The sequence below is a fragment of the Lepus europaeus genome, chromosome 10 (genome assembly GCF_033115175.1).
Source record: "Lepus europaeus isolate LE1 chromosome 10, mLepTim1.pri, whole genome shotgun sequence".
In the NCBI taxonomy this organism is placed as follows: domain Eukaryota; kingdom Metazoa; phylum Chordata; class Mammalia; order Lagomorpha; family Leporidae; genus Lepus; species Lepus europaeus.
In genome coordinates, this window is record NC_084836.1 from 61,406,656 (window position 1) to 61,424,587 (window position 17,932).

The window sequence follows — 17,932 nt, forward strand, 5'->3', positions numbered from 1 at the left end:
TAACAAAGTGACAAAGTCCCAATTACACGGAGCTTATTTTGGAGCTCATTATTTTAATTACAATAATCTTCTGACTCTCATTGGACGATTAAATCATTAACAAGCAGTCTGAGACCTAAAGACTTCCCATTTCCAAATTCCACTCTATGGACAAACTCATATATGATGTCATTGGGTCCTCTGGCTGGTTCCTAAGTGTTATATTTTATTAGGCAATAGAATTCTAAATATAGCAAGTGCATTTCTGACATTTAATCCACCCAAGAAAGTTCATGAGTGATTAGTAAAAACCAACACATGCCTTTATTCTTGAAAAACAATATATGAATCTCTTTAAGAAGAATTGCTACTTTATTATTTCAGAAATAGAGTTGGTTCAGGGTGCCAGTGCTTGTCTGTTTCATCCACTGCCTGCAGGGCACAAGCAAAGCAGGCTGGGTTTGGATCCCTAGAATTTGTCAGAATGTAACATGGGGAGCAAGGGTAGTCTCCCTTGCATCAAATCTGAGCCTGAGATGGGAGGCTGCCATGGTAACCTGGATGGTAACCTTGGGGGAGGATATCACTATAAATACACAAAGCTGCCCCTCTGGAAAAAGAGGAGGAGCAACAGCCACAGGCCCCATCAACAGACTCCCCAGTGCTATTTGCCCCTCCTCTGATTGGTATACAAGAACTTTTCCCTGCAGGCCTGAGGGTATCTAAATAAAGTTTCTGTTATTTGCAAACAAAACATATCTGCTTAGAGTACATATTGATAAAATAACTTACTTTACATGAATTTTTAGCCAAGAAATCAAGAATGATGTTCCTATTCTTTTTCTTTCTTTCTTTCTTTCTTTTTTTTTTCTTTTTTTTTTTTTTGGCAGGCAGAGTGGACAGTGAGAGAGAGAGACAGAGAGAGAGGTCTTCCTTTAGCCGTTGGTTCACCCCGCAATGGCCACTGCGGCTAGCACGCTGCAGCCAGCGCAGGTGCTTTTCCTGGTCTCCCATGCGGGTGCAGGGCCCAAGCACTTGGGCCATCCTCCACTGCCTTCGCGGGCCACAGCAGAGAGCTGGACTGGAAGAGGAGCAACCGGGACAGAATCCGGTGCCCGGACTGGGACTAGAACCTGGGGTGCCGGCGCCACAGGCGGAAGATTAGCCTACTGAGCCGCGGCGCCAGCGATATTCCTATTCTTACCAGCTTATCAATTAGTAAATAATTATTTATATAAATCAGTAAGTAACAGTTTCACTATCCAGATATATATATCTGTCAGAAAGGATCTCCATAGAAATTCTCGAATTTTCTGGTGAAACATTTGGAAATAATCTGGTAGTATCTGCACTACGTTATCAATCATCTCTCAAGGAAGCAGCTTCTGGAACAGTTGCAAGCCTAAGCAAGCCTGGAATTTTCCCTTGATCTCTGCCTCCTTCCTTCCTTAACCTTGAGATAGGCAAGGAGGGGCACGATCAGCTCCTACTCTGTTTTGATATATGTGCTTCTAACTTTTATTCCCATGAAAACCAGAAATCATGATATCCACTTATAACTCCTTTTTCATTTGATACTAACAGTCCCCTCCTCTCTCGTGTAGATCTGACAATGTAGTATATATACAAATATTCTCATAAGCTAAACTGACTGCAGACATCACCCTAGTCTGTTCTCATCCCCATGTAATAATTTACATAATTCATATTATAGTTACAAAACAACTAAGCCTTCATATTTGTCATGTTGAGTGCAGTGCCAGTCTGTACTACAATTCTAAGAAACTTAACATTTATTTACTCTTTTAAAATCTGAGATCGGTCAAGGGCCCTCCCCTCGTGGCCATGTCTGATGCAACCAGCATGCAGCAGCAGAGAAGAGTGAAGGGGCCTAGACAGACTAGGCATATCAACTCCAACTGCCTTGTCCAACAGGTGTCCAGGGGTGACCACCTCCTTCCACTCCCATTTCATTGGTCTCAATTAGTCACTTGGCCTCAGCCTAAGAGAGGGAAGCTGAGAAATACAGAGGAACCCTTGGATACATGATGGGCATAGTAGTCCCTGCCACACTGTACCCTATTTTCTAGTAAAACTAGCACACCCATACTCATGAATGAAAAAAAAAATCTAATATAGCATAGGTATAAAAGTGTCCATAGCTTGCTCACAGAGGACTGTCCATCTATTCTTGGTACTTTCTGGCTTTTGCAAAGCTATGATGAAAGCTCTAGCTATCTCAAACACAGACAGGAATGGAATGAGCTTCTTTTTTCTTTTTTACCACTAAGATACACCATTATATGAATTATGTTAATAGTCTCCCTTAGTCCACAAAAATGTTCACAGCAGAAAGCAGAATAATATAGTAAGCTTATGTAACTTAAAGAGGAATAGAAAAATACATATTGTATATTTTGGCCACCAATCTGCTATGCTAAAACCTTTTGCTTCTTGGTCTCCCATAGAGTTAGCTCCATGGTCTAATGGTTGATTCCCTGTGTAAAGTAATCCAACCTAAAACCATCACCCCTACTGTAGCACAACTGGCAGGCACAGCTCACATAAAACAAGAGTAAGTTACCATGGAGACAAAGCCAACTCTGCTCTCAAAAATGGTTGATTCTTCCAAGACTAAACAGGTATTACTAGAAAAATCACAAGAGATAGTCATAGAGTCTGGTAGCTAAAAATCTGTATCCAGCAATTACACAACTAATCATGCTTAGATTATCCTGTGATAGAATAACAAGGACAAACATTGCACTGAATGCTAATCCTTTGAAATCACTGCTTACAAACTAAATCCCTAAATGATGTACAAAGTTTAAATTATAATGTGCTTTCTACCTCTACTTAGCACATTATTAATGGGGTGACCACTCTGCTTGACCTCTTTGCTGCAATTTTCTAGAACTCCAGGATACCATATGGACAGCCAGATGGGCTGCTACAATTTAATGCCATTATTCTAAGAATGAAGTAAGGTATAAACATAATTTGCATTCTTTCCCACCCTTCCTGCATACCTTTATTAGTTTTTTGTTTTTTGTTTTTTTTAAACTCAGACATCAGATGGGAAGACAATACCCTGCTACCAAGGCTCAAATGCCAACTAATTACTACAAGAGATTCCAGCCCTGACATCACAGGCCAGGCCTCAGAACACGCTCCATCTTACTCAGTGACCCCGCTGTAGTGATTAATGGGTTCAGTGCTAAGCCCTAATGAGTATGTCAGATCTTAAATGTTCTCCAGGCTAATGTAATTAGTATTATGTTGAACAGAATATTTCAGTTACTTGGTGGAGAGTATCATGCTTCATAGTCAACTATATACCTTTAAACCTCATAGTCTTTGAATTTATTTTGCAATCATCCACCTAAAAGGCATCTGTAAGCAGATATCTTTCAAATATCAGAATAATAATCTGAATATTTTTAAATAAAATACTTTCTTCTACAACAGTGTACCCAGACAGACAGACACGAGAGAGTTCCCATCTGCTGATTCACTTCTCAAATGCCTGCAATAGCGATGACTGGGCAAGGACAAAATCTGTGAGCTCAAGCTCAGCCAAGGTCTCCCTTGTAGGTGGCAGGGACCCAACTACTTGAGCTGTCAGTTACCGTCTTCCAAGCATGCGCATTAGCAGGAAGCCAGAGTCAGCAGCTGGGACTCAAACCTAGGTGCTCTAATATGGCCTATGGGAGTTTTAACCAGTGCATTAACCACTGAGCCAAATGCCTGCCACAGTGAAGCTTTCTTAAAATGCAAGTTCCTAGATTCTTCTGACAATAAAAGGGCTTGGGATAAAGCATAGGACTATGTATTTTTTAAATAATGTACCCATAATATGGAAGCAGGCAATCTGTTGACCAACTAGAAATCACACTGCAGTGTGAGTAACAGGACTATACCTGTGGCTTAGATGAAGTGAATACTATGTTTCTTAAAAATAAATCTATATTTACATAAAGAAATTTTTTTTTCACATATATTGAGATTATAGTTTTAAATGTACCAGTTATTTTGTTAAAAATTAAAAATTATCAGATAAGGCACAGATATTATTACTAACAAACTATATACACACATGAGAGCTGCATTCAACAGCACATATGGCAGGCAATGACCTTTCTATACAATAGGTAAGGGACCTAGAACTGTGTTTCCAATTTTAAAAGCAAGACCAAAGGTAGCAGAATTTCTGAAATTCCTGACTTTTCCATGCTCAGAGATGAACATGCAAAGTATTTAATCCCTAATAATTGAGAAATATTCCAAGTATCATTTGGTTCTCATCTAGATATTATCATTATCAATTACTATCTACTAAATGTTTTATGTGCCTAGAACTCTTCCTGAAATAACCAAACACAAAATCCATAATAAACTAAGACACATTCATCTATTACTCTAAACATTTTAAGGAATGTCACCCCAAATTTTAACTGGTTTACCAAGCTACCATTTTTGTGATGAATTTCAAAATGTTTTTTGTGTGCTTTAAAAATTTTGTACCATATATATTAAAAATAGGAAAAATGAGTATTAATATAGTAAAAATCTGCATTTATGATAAAAATGGTATAGATATTTACTTGTTACAATTTCTTTTCTTTTTTTTTTTTTTTGACAGGCAGAGTGGACAGTGAGAGAGAGAGAGACAGAGAGAAAGGTCTTCCTTTGCCATTGGTTCACCCTCCAATGGCTACCGCGGCCGGCGCACTGCGGCTGGCACACCGCGCTGATCCGAAGGCAGTGCAGTGTGAGTTCTGACCAGAGTATGCGTACAGCATTTCATCCTTTCTAGGCTTGTCCCCTGAAATATCTCATATGCTCTTCCATACTGTCTGTCTGTAGTCTTTGTCCAACAAATGTCCACAGCATACCTGAGGAACAGTATGAAGCCCAAGATGTTTTCATCACCAGAAGAAACACTGCTTGAACAAGAAATAAACTTATATTGCCTTAAGCCACTGAGATTTTGAGGTTGTTTGCTGAAAACTAATAGCAAAAGTAAACTAAGACTTGACTTCACTAGAAGACTACATAAAATTTTATCTTATTATTTAGTCAACTATGTGCTCAACAAAAAATTGTGTATAGCACCCAAAGTCCCAATTCAGTGGACATTTATCAATTCACTAGAGAAGTCTGCTAGAGTTGGGTTTAAGATGGAAGAACCCTACATATCTTAACATGAGCACCTGTAGGATTCAAGACCAAGATGACTCTGTGTGTTGTTCTAATAAAGCATTATTAAAGAATACCTCATGCACAGGAGAGAGGAATAAGACATACTGCTGCAAAATCAACTGCTTGTACATCAATAAAAAATGACACTGTTGGGACAGGTGTTTGGTGAGTGAACCAGGAGATGGGCGATCCACCCCCTGACCCTTTATTTCTGTCTCATTTCCTTTCAAATAAATTAAATATATAAATAAGTAAATTTTTAAATAACACTGTTACATCCTTAAAGCAACTGTCTGAGAGATTCTCCAGATGCACTGTAGAAGCAAAACTGTTCACTGAGAGGCCCAAGTGAATTTTAAAGATATCTTTTGAAACTGGAATAAAATAATCAGAAGGATAAGGGAGACGTTGTTGGATTAATCTAAAATCACAGATAATCTCAAAGTAGAAAACATACCAACACTAAGACACGTGACATTATTTCAGGATCTATTTTTGTTCCTTTGCAGTACAATGGAGAGAAAACATCTTTAAAATAATTATCACACCAAAGAACAAATAACGATGGTGAGGGTGGCACACAAGTCACTAGACCATAGTGGAAAGTGAATGGAGTTGGCAGAAGGCCTGCCCAAGATCAGTTACTAGATGTAAAGAGTAAGGGCAGAGAAAGGCAGAGAACATTGCGATTACACGTTCGGAGTCTCAATTTCTATCTGCCACTAATGAGCTGTTGGATTTGGGAAAACTACTTTGTCTCCTTCCCCAGCCACCAAAAGGAGAGAAATTAATATTTATTTCATAGAGAACTGAGAAGACCAGGACATATCACGTTCACAAGTACTGAAGCATGCTTCTGTCGAAGACGCATATGAATAAATACAGGATAATAATACTAACGGTATATATCTTCTATCACTAAGAGCCTTATTATCCTTATTTGTAAAATATCCTGAGATTATACTTGTCCCTTAAATATTCAATTGAGAAACAGTAACTCTAAAGTCCATTTATTTTAAGTAATGACTTTTTAAAATCCATACAACAGTCTGGTCTGCTGTTGAAATTGATTTAAAGAAGACAGGTGACATAATAATTTCTTTAACTTTCAGAAACGAGATGGTATTTTGATTTATTCATATTTCTCATAACTCATAACCTCATTTGAACACAGAATACAACAAAATGATGGTCAGAAACCCATTAAATAATAAGATATCATTTTTAATGAGTCCTACAGAGATCAGGAATTACTTCAATTATAGGAATTTGAATGAGTCCAGGATGTACATGCTAACATGTCAGATTTTCAACTTAAGGTGAAGAAGCACTTTCTGGCTTTATAAACTGTCAGCAAATGAAGCTACCTTAAGAAATCATTTCTATCAGCTGTCGCAGTAGTAGTAGGGCATGAAAACAACACTATTGTGTAGGCTTCATTCCAAACTAAATGGAATGATGCTTCACTTGAAAATTCCATAATTTAATAAATCTTGGTCTGTGCAAATTAAATACTCTGGTAAGACTCAAAATGAAGTGAATAGTTCAAGATGTTGAATCATTAAAATCATAGAAACTTCAGTTCTAACTATAATTTTGATTGGTTGTAGGTGATTCTAATATGAAACAAGGGTTTTAATATATCAAGACATGCAAGTAAACCTTGTAACACAGAATTGTTTTCTTAATCCAAAACATCACACTTTCAGGGAATCTTACCTCCCGCGTACATAACAGCCAGCATAATGGATGATATCCATGCTATTTCACTGTAGGATGTGTGGAATATTTCCTGAATTTCTTTGAAGAATACTGTGACGGCTTTAGGGAATGCATATGAAAATCCAATGGAGATAAAAGCTGCTCCGACCACAACCCAGCCCCATCCTCCATCAGGAGGTGGGTGCTGGGGTGGCTCACTTGGCATTGGTGGCATTTCTGCTCCTCTAATTGAACCTTAAATCACCTGAAGAAAAAAGAAAAAGAAAACCAATTTAAGCCTTATTTCCATATGTATATCACTCTTGTTAGTCACTAATATAGTACTTTTTAACAGCGAGTTTTCTTGGATATTTTTACCATTCTTAAATTCATAATATTATCAGCAAATGTACACAAAAATTTGAGGTAAGGAATATAACTCTGAAACTTATGGATTAAAATTTGAAAGCATTTAATTTGTTTAGATGACAAGAATTTAAATCTGAACTGGTTCATCAATGAGAGCCACCTGAATTTTATTTCGAAGCTTTAAGGAAAATGAAAGTGTTGCCACTTTAAACAGAATGCTCTCTTAACCCAAAAGACTTATTTCAACATTTCCTATACAAAGTTCATAAAGATCACATATTAAATCTGATGAATTATAAAGAAGTAATTAGTAGGCATATATTATACTTTTTCCACTTTCAATAATTGATAATATGAGAACAATCTCAGCCTTGATCTGTTTTCTAAACCTAAAGGATTAGAAATTGTATAGAGGCCGGTGGTGTGGTGCAGCAGGTTAAAGTCCAAGCCTGCAGCACTGGCATCCCATAGAAGTACCAGTTCAAGTCGCAGCTGCTCCACTTCTGATCCGGTTCCCTGTTACTGTGCCTGGGAGGCAGCAGACGGTCCAAGTCCTTGGGCCCCTATACCCACATGGGAGAACCGGAAGAAGCTCCTGGCTCCTGGCTTCAGATAGGCCCAGTTCCAGCCATTGCGGTCATTTGGGGAATGAACCAGTGGATGGAAGACCTTTCTCCATCTCTCTCTTTGCTTCTGTCTGTACCTCTCTGTAATTCTGCCTTTAAAAATAAATAAATAAATCTTTTTAAAAAAATCATATAGTTTTTATTTATTTATTTATTTTTTTTTGACAGGCAGAGTGGATAGTGAGAGAGAGAGAGACAGAGAGAAAGGTTTTCCTTTTGCCATTGGTTCACCCTCCAATGCCGGCTGCCGCCGGCACGCTGCGGCCGGCGCACTGCGCTGATCTGAAACCAGGAGCCAAGTGCTTCTCCTGGTCTCCCATGGGGTGCAGGGCCCAAACACTTGGGCCATCCTCCACTGCACTCCCTGGTCACAGCAGAGAGCTGGACTGGAAGAGGGGCAACCGGGACAGAATCCGGCTCCCCGACCAGGACTAGAACCCCGTGTGCCGGTGCCACAAGGCAGAGGATTAGCCTATTGAGCCGCATCGCCAGCCAAGAAATCGTATAGTTCTGTGGAGTCACAATGATTTTTTCTTTAAAAAAATAAAGATTTACTTATTTATTTGTTTATTTGAAAGGCAGAGTAAGAGATAGATAGACAGAATGAGATCTTCCATCTGCTGGTTCATTCTCTAAATGATTGCCAAAGCCATGGCTAGGCTAGGCTAAATCAAGGAGCCTGGAACTCTGAGGTGGCAGGGGCTCAAGTACTTGGGACATCGTCCACTGCTTTTTTCCCAGGTGCACTTGCAGGGAGCTGAATCGGAAGCGGAAGAGCCAGGATCCAAACCAGCACCCATATGAGATGATGGCATTGTAGGAGGTGGCTTAACCCACTATGCCACAATGCCAAAGCTGGAATTAAGTTAATTTTAATGCTATTCTAAAACAGGTATTACCTATCATTTTATTAATGATATATTTTGTATATTTTCCATAGCAATGAATTTCTCCTAATTGGATAAATAGAATGCTGCTTTTTTGAGAAGGATGGGGAAAAGGACTTTCTTTGGATTATAAACACTTGGTGGCTGGTTTATAGTAAGCAGCAGCACCTTGCTGTGGGAGAAAATAGTAACATATAACAAATTAATTAATTAAAGACATCTGGGTTGTTTTAACATCAATGTTTCATTGTAGAATGGTGTTACTTTCTTAGCTATGAGCTATATCTGCCAGAATTTCTCAGTATTCTCCTTATACTACTCTCACTCAGTTTTTCAACTGAAATCTAGAGGGAGAACCACATTTCTGCTGTTAAGACATCTGAAGTTAATCAAAAACTAATTTTTCAATGTCTTCAGAAAACCTACCAAAAACTAAACAAGTATAGGAAAACAGAAGCAGATTTAATTTTTGTTTAATGTCAAATTGTATCTAAGATATTTATAAGTGCTCTTCTATGTGTACGTTTTAGGTTTTAGTGAAAATATTCTCTGGAGTTCTCAAATTTCTCCAAGACCATAATATAACCAAGGACTTATTTTCCAGAAACTCATATGAGAGAATTTACAATCGGAAGCTGAAAACAGGTAGAGCGCTATTTTGCTAAAATAAATACTAAGATGATAAATAGTACAATGAAAGTAATGATGCAGAAAACACCATCATGATCATTCTTATTAAATTTTGCTTTTATTTATTTGAGAGATGGAGAGATAGACAATCAAACAGGGAGCACTGTCATCTGCTGGTTTACTGCCCAAACACCAGCAATGGTTGGTACTGGGCTATGCGCCAGCCAGGATCTGGGAACTCAATTCAAGTCTCTCATACGGGTGGCAGGAACCCAGTTACTTCAACCATCACCACTGTCTCCAAAGGTCTGCATCAGCCAGAAGCTGGAGTCAGAAGACACTGGTGGGCATCGAACCCAAGTACTCTGAGAGTAGATGCAGGTGCTCTAACTATGAGGCCCAATCTGCTCTGCTCTAACTCTTGCATGTCTAGCTTGACAAATACACTTAAGACTTCTTCATTCATGGATGAAGGGAAATCAATATCATCTATTAACAGATATCAGGATTGAAGGTTAAAACACTTATTTTACATTACACAAGGCAGATATATCTAGGAGGGAATCTCATACACATCCTACTTCACTCATCACTTGTTTTATTTATTTATTTTTTGACATAATTAATTGATACTCACCGTCCAGGGTTTCCCTTTCTATTTAACGCTGAACCAAATAATGGAACAATTCTTGCAGTGCCTTTTGACATGAGCTATTCTCTTTTTCTATTGTCTCCTATTGTTACCCTTGTTTGATGATTGTGAAGATGGTTCCAATTGTTACATTTTTAAATAATTAAAAATATATTAAGGGTATAAAACATGATGCTCTGATGTACATATACAAAATGAAATGACTACTACACTCTATACAAGTAACACATCCACTCCCTCTCAAATTCCACATCTCCCTCCCTCCCTCCCTTCCTATAGAAAGAACACCTGAAATGCACTCTCAGCAAATATCAAGTATACATACAGACCTATTAACTATATAACAATATACTTTTGCTGTCCGTTAGAACTCTGGACTTAACATCCTACATAACTGCAACTTTGGATCCTTTGACAACACCTCTCCCCTTACCACAAATCGTTTCCCCACTGCTATCCCTGGCTCTGGGGACCACTGTTCTTTCTCTGCTTCCACGAATTCAACCTTTTTAGATTCCACATAAATATGAGATCATGCAGTATTTTTCTTTCTGTGTCTGGCTTTAGTCAATTAGCATAATGTCCTCTAGGTTATTGAGTTATGTTGTCACAAATGGCAGGTCAACCCTGCTATTTCTGAATAAGATCAACAGTAATATTGTATTTCCTTTATAACATTGATATGATAATATTACAAAACAAGAGTTTGCAAACTTTTCCTGTAAAGGACCAGATAATAAATGCTTTAGGCTTTGCTAGCCATATGGTTTCCCTTCCAACTAGTTTACTCAATAGCTTTGGAACAAAAATAGCCAAAGACAATGCTACCAAAAAGGGGGGGGGGGGAACCTCGATGTGCTCCAATAAAATTTTGCTTACAAACTAGCATGAGAATTTCAGCCTACTTACCTCTGTAAAAGCATATTAGAAAGTCAAGAAAAGAAACCCCAAATGATACACAATCACACTATTCTGTCACTATTAATAACTTTACACTTTTTTTCATTATTTTTCTACATACATATAATTTTGATTCCATAAAATACTATAATCTTATAAATCAGAGTTGTAACTGTGAATATCCTTTGTCACGTTTCAATTTTTCATTAGTTGTCTTTGTTAACATTTTTCTTTTAACTAATACAATTTTTTTGCAATACAGAAGAATGCAAAAAATTTAAATTAGAACTTAAAATTATCAAGTAAAACCCTGATTGCCACCATGGTTGATTGAGAAAATTTTTTCTGTATTGCCATATTATTTTTTCTTTGAAGATGTATTTTATAGACTTGGCTTTTTTATTCATTCACTGAGAAATGTGTTTCAGAAAGCAATCTCAAATTAATGTTTTAGAAGAAATCAGGGTAGAAATGACAAATGCACCAAATGTTGCATTGGAGACTGTAGGTGAAAGTGTTTTATAATCTTAAATATTTTTAATAATATGGAAAAGGAAAACTTCTTTGATCTTTCCAAAAATATACCATAAAACAGAAGTTATTCCTGACTAAAGACACATACACAGCCTCATAAAGCATGGATCTAGATACAGTGACATTTTTAATTTGAGAGACTAGCTTCGAAACTCAAACTGCTTGTTTCTTAGCTTACTGATTTAAAAGAATGATCATCTATAATATAATCTCTAAGGATACAAAAATGGTTAAAGGTATTTGACTCAATAAATACTGAGTAGTTATTATGCTAAGCAAGTTCTTCTTATCTCCCACAAGTATTCGGTTTACTTTCCAAAAATAAAAGTTTTTTTTGTTTTGTTTTGTTTTGTTTTAGCTTTTAAATGATGTAAATCTCAGACATTAAGAAACTTGACCCTGGGGCCTGTGCTGTGGTGCAGCCGGTTGACGCCCTGGGCTAAAGTGCCACTATCCCATATGGGCGCCAGTTCTAGTCCCAGCTGCTCCACTTTCGATCCAGCTCTCTGCTATGGCCTGGGGAAGCAGTAAAAGATGGCCCAAGTCCTTGGGCCCCTGAACCCGTGCGAGAGACCCAGTAGAAGCTCCTGGCTCTTGGCTTCAGATCGGCGCAGCTCCAGCCATTGCGGCCAACTGGGGAGTGAACCGTTGGATAGAAGATCTCTCTCTCCCTTTCCTCTCTCTGTGTAACTCTAACTTTCAAATAAATAAATAAATCTTTAAAAAAAAAAAAAGAAATATGACCCAAGTAAAATAAGAATATCAATAATTGGAATTCACTAATCACTGCTGATTATGAAAATAACAGAAATAGAGTCAGAAATAAGATAGCAAAAACAAAAACAAAACCCCAAAATGACACCTTGGCACTTTTGTTATATTCCCTGTGCTTATGAGTCATAATCAGACATATATATGATTTTCTGAAACACTAGGAAAATAATTTGAAAATTCTCTTTATAGAGGTACATTTATGTGTTAGAAGCCTACCAAAACGTCAAGGACACTGCAGCAACAATGCTAAATGAAAGCTTTAAGCAAAGACAGATAATGTGCACAAGGTAGATGTTGGTAGCCAGCGCCGCGGCTCACAGGCTAATCCTCCGCCTTGCGGCGCCGGCACACCGGGTTCTAGTCCTGGTCGGGGCACCGGATTCTGTCCTGGTTGCCCCTCTTCCAGGCCAGCTCTCTGCTGTGGCCAGGGAGTGCAGTGGAGGATGGCCCAAGTGCTTGGGCCATGCACCCCATGGGAGACCAGGAGAAGCACCTGGCTCCTGCCATCGGATCAGCGTGGTGTGCCAGTCGCAGCGCGCCAACCGCGGCGGCCATTGGAGGGTGAACCAACGGCAAAGGAAGACCTTTCTTTCTGTCTCTCTCTCTCACTGTCCACTCTGCCTGTCAAAAATAAAATAAATAAATTAATTAATTAATTTAAAAAAAAAAAAACAAGGTAGATGTTGGCCCATCATGGCCGTCAGGGCAGGATGCTTTAGTCAGTACTTGGCAGAGACTAAAATTGCTAAAATGAACCCAAAATGTTAAGAATGAACCACGTGAAGAATTATTTTGGTTTGTTTACAGTCTCCTTTTGTAATTATCCTTAATTTATTGGAAACAACAAAAATTACCCATTTATCTGTTCATCTATCCAATTTGAAGAAAGGCTGGTTTCTTCTTGGCCTTCAGTTGATCCAACATGGTGAGTTTACAATACAGAAACACTGGAAATATCTTTTAAAATTCACAGTAGTTAAGAAGGAAAAAACAGAGATAGACTATAAGTATTAAACAAGCTAAAAACAGCAATTGTTTTTTTTTTTTAATTTTTTTAATTTATTTGACAGAGTTAGACAGTGAGAGAGAGAGAGAAAGGTCTTCCTTCCATTGGTTCACTCCCCAAATGTTCGCTACAGCCGGCGCTGCGCTGATCCAAAGCCAGGAGCCAGGTGCTTCTTCGTGGTTTCCCATGCAGGTGCAGGGCCTGAAGCACCTGGGCCATCCTCCACTGCCCTCCCAGGCCACAGCAGAGAGCTGGACTGGAAGAGGAGCAACTGGGACTAGAAATGGCACCCATATAGGATGCCGGCACCGCAGGCGGAGGATTAACCAAGCAAGCCACAGCGCCAGCCCCCAGCAATTGGTTTTTAAAAATTTTTTAAAGAATCTGAATCTCCATATTCCTAAATTTTGTTATTTTACTCTAAGGCATCCACGTTTCTTACAGCTTCCGTATTCTGAAGCACACAGAACACTGAATACCAAAAAACATTTATGTGGTAAGCTAAGTTTTGCTGTATAGTCAATTGTAAAAAGCTATGAGGCTTAATATCTTCGCTGCAATTTTCTTGCTTGCATAAATGAAACTAACTTGTCTGTCTTTACTAATTCATGAGTTTAAACTATTGTTTAAATAATATAATAAAACCTTAGAAATATAAATCAGGATTCATTTTTCAAGTCATTTCAAAAGTTAAATAATATTTTTATCTGAAATCCACATTGTAAAATATTGTAATTTATTAATATTTAAGTCATGTTACAAATAGGAACTTTGAACTGTGTTAATGATCTGGGTTGACACTGGAATGTCTAGATTACAGATAGGAAACTGTACATATAGAGAAGAAAGGGGGTCCTGTAGAATCACACAGCGAATAGGTGTACTCTATTATCAGTTTTGAGTTTGAGCTCCATATTAGATAGGCTCCACCTTCTATAAAGATACATCACATTCTCACATCAAAATAAAGTACTAGATTCTTTAAAACACTGCTTCCATTATAAAAAATAGGAAGAGGAAGTTTATACATATATAAACTTATTATTATATATTATATATATTATTTTATATAGGCATATATAAATTTTCAGACAAAAATGCTTTCCTCCAAAACCATTCCATTCTCTAAACTTCTATTTTAATATGGAATTGCACATTAAGTCTCATTTTTCTTTACGTGGCTTCAAGTGTGACATAAAGATTAAGCGTACAGACTCAGAATTTTGGCTGCTGTTTACTCTGTAACAGTTAATATAGTAATAAAAATCAGAATCTGCTCTCTACCTGTGAAAACAGGTTAATAACTGCATTGACTTCATAAGGGAAAAAACAGGATGGACAGAAGAATACATGTCAGGGAAGTACCATGACTTGTATGTCCTAGACAAATGTAACCTACCATTATTCCAACCTTCCTTAAAATGACAACAAAAACAAATCTCCTTGAGTAAAGATGAGATTTTTAAAATCACAGTTTAAAGGGAAAAAAGCAAACATATGGCTTTTATTTCTACAAAATTCCATGTCCTACAGTACATTTTATACTACACTTGATCTTAGCCAAAAGGCCGAGAAGCAATCTACAGTACATTTTATATAGTGATTGCATTTTAAAAGCCAGATTTGAGTGGAGTACCAACTCACCAGATTAGTGTAAGGATTAAATAAAACATTGTATGCTTAACTCAGCTTAGCGAGCTACACGTGGTTTGGCATTCAATAAATCGCAGTTGATGTTAAATGTGAAATCCTTAGAGTTTTTCTAAAAATGTCAAATGATTTTTGAGCCTTCAGAAAATAATGAGCATTTCTAACTGAGAGCTTCCTTGTGTCTATCCCTGACCTCACCACCGTCACTATTCTGAACTGTAAGATTGTCTTGTACTGAATTCTATTTATATTTGTACCAAACACACACATGTGTATATGTATGTGTATGTATTCCTAAGTATTATGTAATACAGAAACATTTTCTATTATACATAAAATTTGATTATATCAACAAATAAATGTATAGAACAGGCAAGTGAAATGTAATAACCATAGCATATACAAATATATATTAAATATATTATGTGTCATATGCATACATTTATATTTGTATCTCATTTGTTTATATCCTTATACTATAATTACAGATGTACATATGGTACATATAGACTTATTTATCCAATGTTAAAAAATGTGGTTCATCAACGGCAAAAAGGAAGCCCTTTCTCTCTATCTCTCTCTCTCACTGTCCACTCTGCCTGTCAAAAAAAAAAAAAAAATGCGGTTCATTTCTCATTCATAGGAGTCGTGATCTAAAAGTCACCATCAAAACCAAATTAGAAAATACTGATTGATGCTCATAGGAGAACTCCACGGTTATGATTCTGTGTGAGACTCTGATCTCAAGATTTTCATCACCCAATCAATACATAACATCGTTTTGTGTGCGTTCCTGTTTAATGATACTTTATCAAATAGATTTAGTTTATCCGTTAACATTGAATTCAAGGCCAACAGCACCCGAACTCAAGCTTCAGTGAAGCATGTCCAAAACAAAGGTTTTCTCAGTGAGGTACCCCACAGCCTTGTTCTGAGGAACACCAGACGGCACTACTCGTGGGGGTCATTGCAGACAGCAAAGTCACCAACAGTAACACCTAAATGGGAACTGAAACAAGATGACTGACTCAGATGCTTCGCTCCTTTGTGCACGTCTGCAAATAATTCAGAAGTGCTGTGAGTCACAAATAAATCTTTGTGAGTAAGCATATTCACAAATCATAAAGATTGGCTACATTTCATTTCTGAATATATGTATCATGTGTGTATAAATATACTCGCCATATACACAAATGCAAACTCACATCCATATATGTGGAGCTTTGAATTGTTTCTAGTTGGCTGTCAATGTCTCAGAGTACAAAAGCAGACTATTCTCCAGAGATGTTGGTGAGGAACCACCGAAGACTCACTGGACAAATTTACACTGATATCAACAGTGCACAAGCACTCCTTGCCACACATCTTGGCCAATGTATAATTTTAAACTATTTATTTCTTAATTTTGTAGACGTGAAGTACGTCATTGTACTTTTACTTTACATGCTTTAGTTCTTAATAATTTTGGGCACATTTTCTTGTATTGAGGGCCATTCTGTGAATTCAGTATTTTTTCTATTTTGCTAGTTGTGCTTGCACCAAAGAGAAAAAAAGATTAAAAATGCTCTTCTAAAAGCTGGGAGGTTATGCATTCTACTTCAGTTATTAATTTAGAAACTTAAAATGAATTTTAAAATAACTATTTGTTATTCCCTGTTATACAAGTATTAACTGAAAATTTCAAATATAAAAACATGAAAAATACAAATAATAAAGAAAAATATATAAATAACATGTATTCCTAACATTAAATTGTGTTAGTTTCGATTATATACATGTGTCTATATATAAAACACAATTCATTCAAATGGAAATGACAATTTTAAGTCATGACAAATTGATACAAATATGTACCAAAGGAAAAAACTTCCAACTGGATTAAGTATTTCTAACTGTATACACATTCAGATTACAACTCTAATGAATCCCTTTCTGACACACAGTTTGTAATATGTGTGTTTTCCTACACTACATCGTATTCCAGGCTTCCAAGAGCACTGATGAGCCAACATTTCTACAGTGTTCTATTATTGTCTCTAGGAATTGCTTCCATGCTGCTTATGTTATTCTAAGTTTGACATTGATGCCTTCTTGAACTTACAAGACCATACCAACAGAAGATAATCAGCAAACAACAAGGTTTATATTTCTTCCTCTAAAGGTGTACAATTGGTTTGTTGTCAGAAACATCAAGGGCTTGCAACTGCCCAGTTATCATCAGAAACTACCACATAGGAAACCTAGAGATTCTGGCCTCCTGGCTTCAGCCTTTCCCAGTTTTAGCTGTTATGTGCATATAGGGAGTGAATCAGCAGATGGAAGATGTCTCTGAGTGTGTGTGTGTGTGTGTGTGATTCAGCCTTTCAAATAAATAAACAAAGTCTAAAAAACAAAAGCCAGAAGCACCAAAAATCTAAAAGAAGTAAAATGTACAGCAATGGTATATGCTAACTCTCCTTTCTATAGGCACATATACAAACATACATGTGTGCACACACATACCTAAGTACATATACACATAAGAACATATTTATCTCTATTAGGTTTTATGCCTATCTACAGACATCTTTTTGCTATTAAGAATTTTTTGTTGAGAATTTTGAATGACAACTCATGATATGTACATCAGCCTTCCATAGATAATCATCTATTTATTTCTCTGGATGATGGCCTTTGGGAAGATCATCTAGAAATTGATTTCTACTATCTTCTAAACTCATTTCATTTTAATGTATATTGTCCAAAGCATCATCTTTGCTCTTTGAATTGTCTGTTTTGTCATGGAAGTCAAGCCACTTACTTGTCTTTTACACTATCTTTTTTTGTTTCTTTCACATAAAGTGACATCTTCTGATCTCCTAACTAGCTCAGTAAAAAGTAGATCAGGAACAAGTTGGACTTTGGAAAACTCTACTTCCAAAATTGCAGCCTCTTCTGTATTAGCAATTCTTGAATTCACCAATATCTAAGATTCAATTCAAACACACTGATTGGCTTCATGATTTTTTTTATGTGCACAAAT

General features: G+C 37.1%; 1 protein-coding gene and 1 pseudogene across 4 annotated transcripts in view; both read right to left on the reverse strand.

Annotated features, from left to right (window-relative positions):
* The window catches only part of SLC16A7 (solute carrier family 16 member 7), a 193,410-nt gene that overhangs the window by 74,504 nt on the left and 100,974 nt on the right, over nucleotides 1-17,932 (reverse strand). For all 4 annotated transcript variants that reach the window (XM_062203322.1, XM_062203320.1, XM_062203323.1 and 1 more), the window contains one exon: nucleotides 6,901-7,147. In XM_062203322.1, the coding sequence (XP_062059306.1) occupies nucleotides 6,901-7,117 (217 nt within the window). In that variant the 5' untranslated portion in view covers nucleotides 7,118-7,147. The remainder of the gene's footprint in view (nucleotides 1-6,900; nucleotides 7,148-17,932) is intronic.
* LOC133769308 (U2 spliceosomal RNA) lies at nucleotides 14,695-14,840 on the reverse strand (annotated as a pseudogene).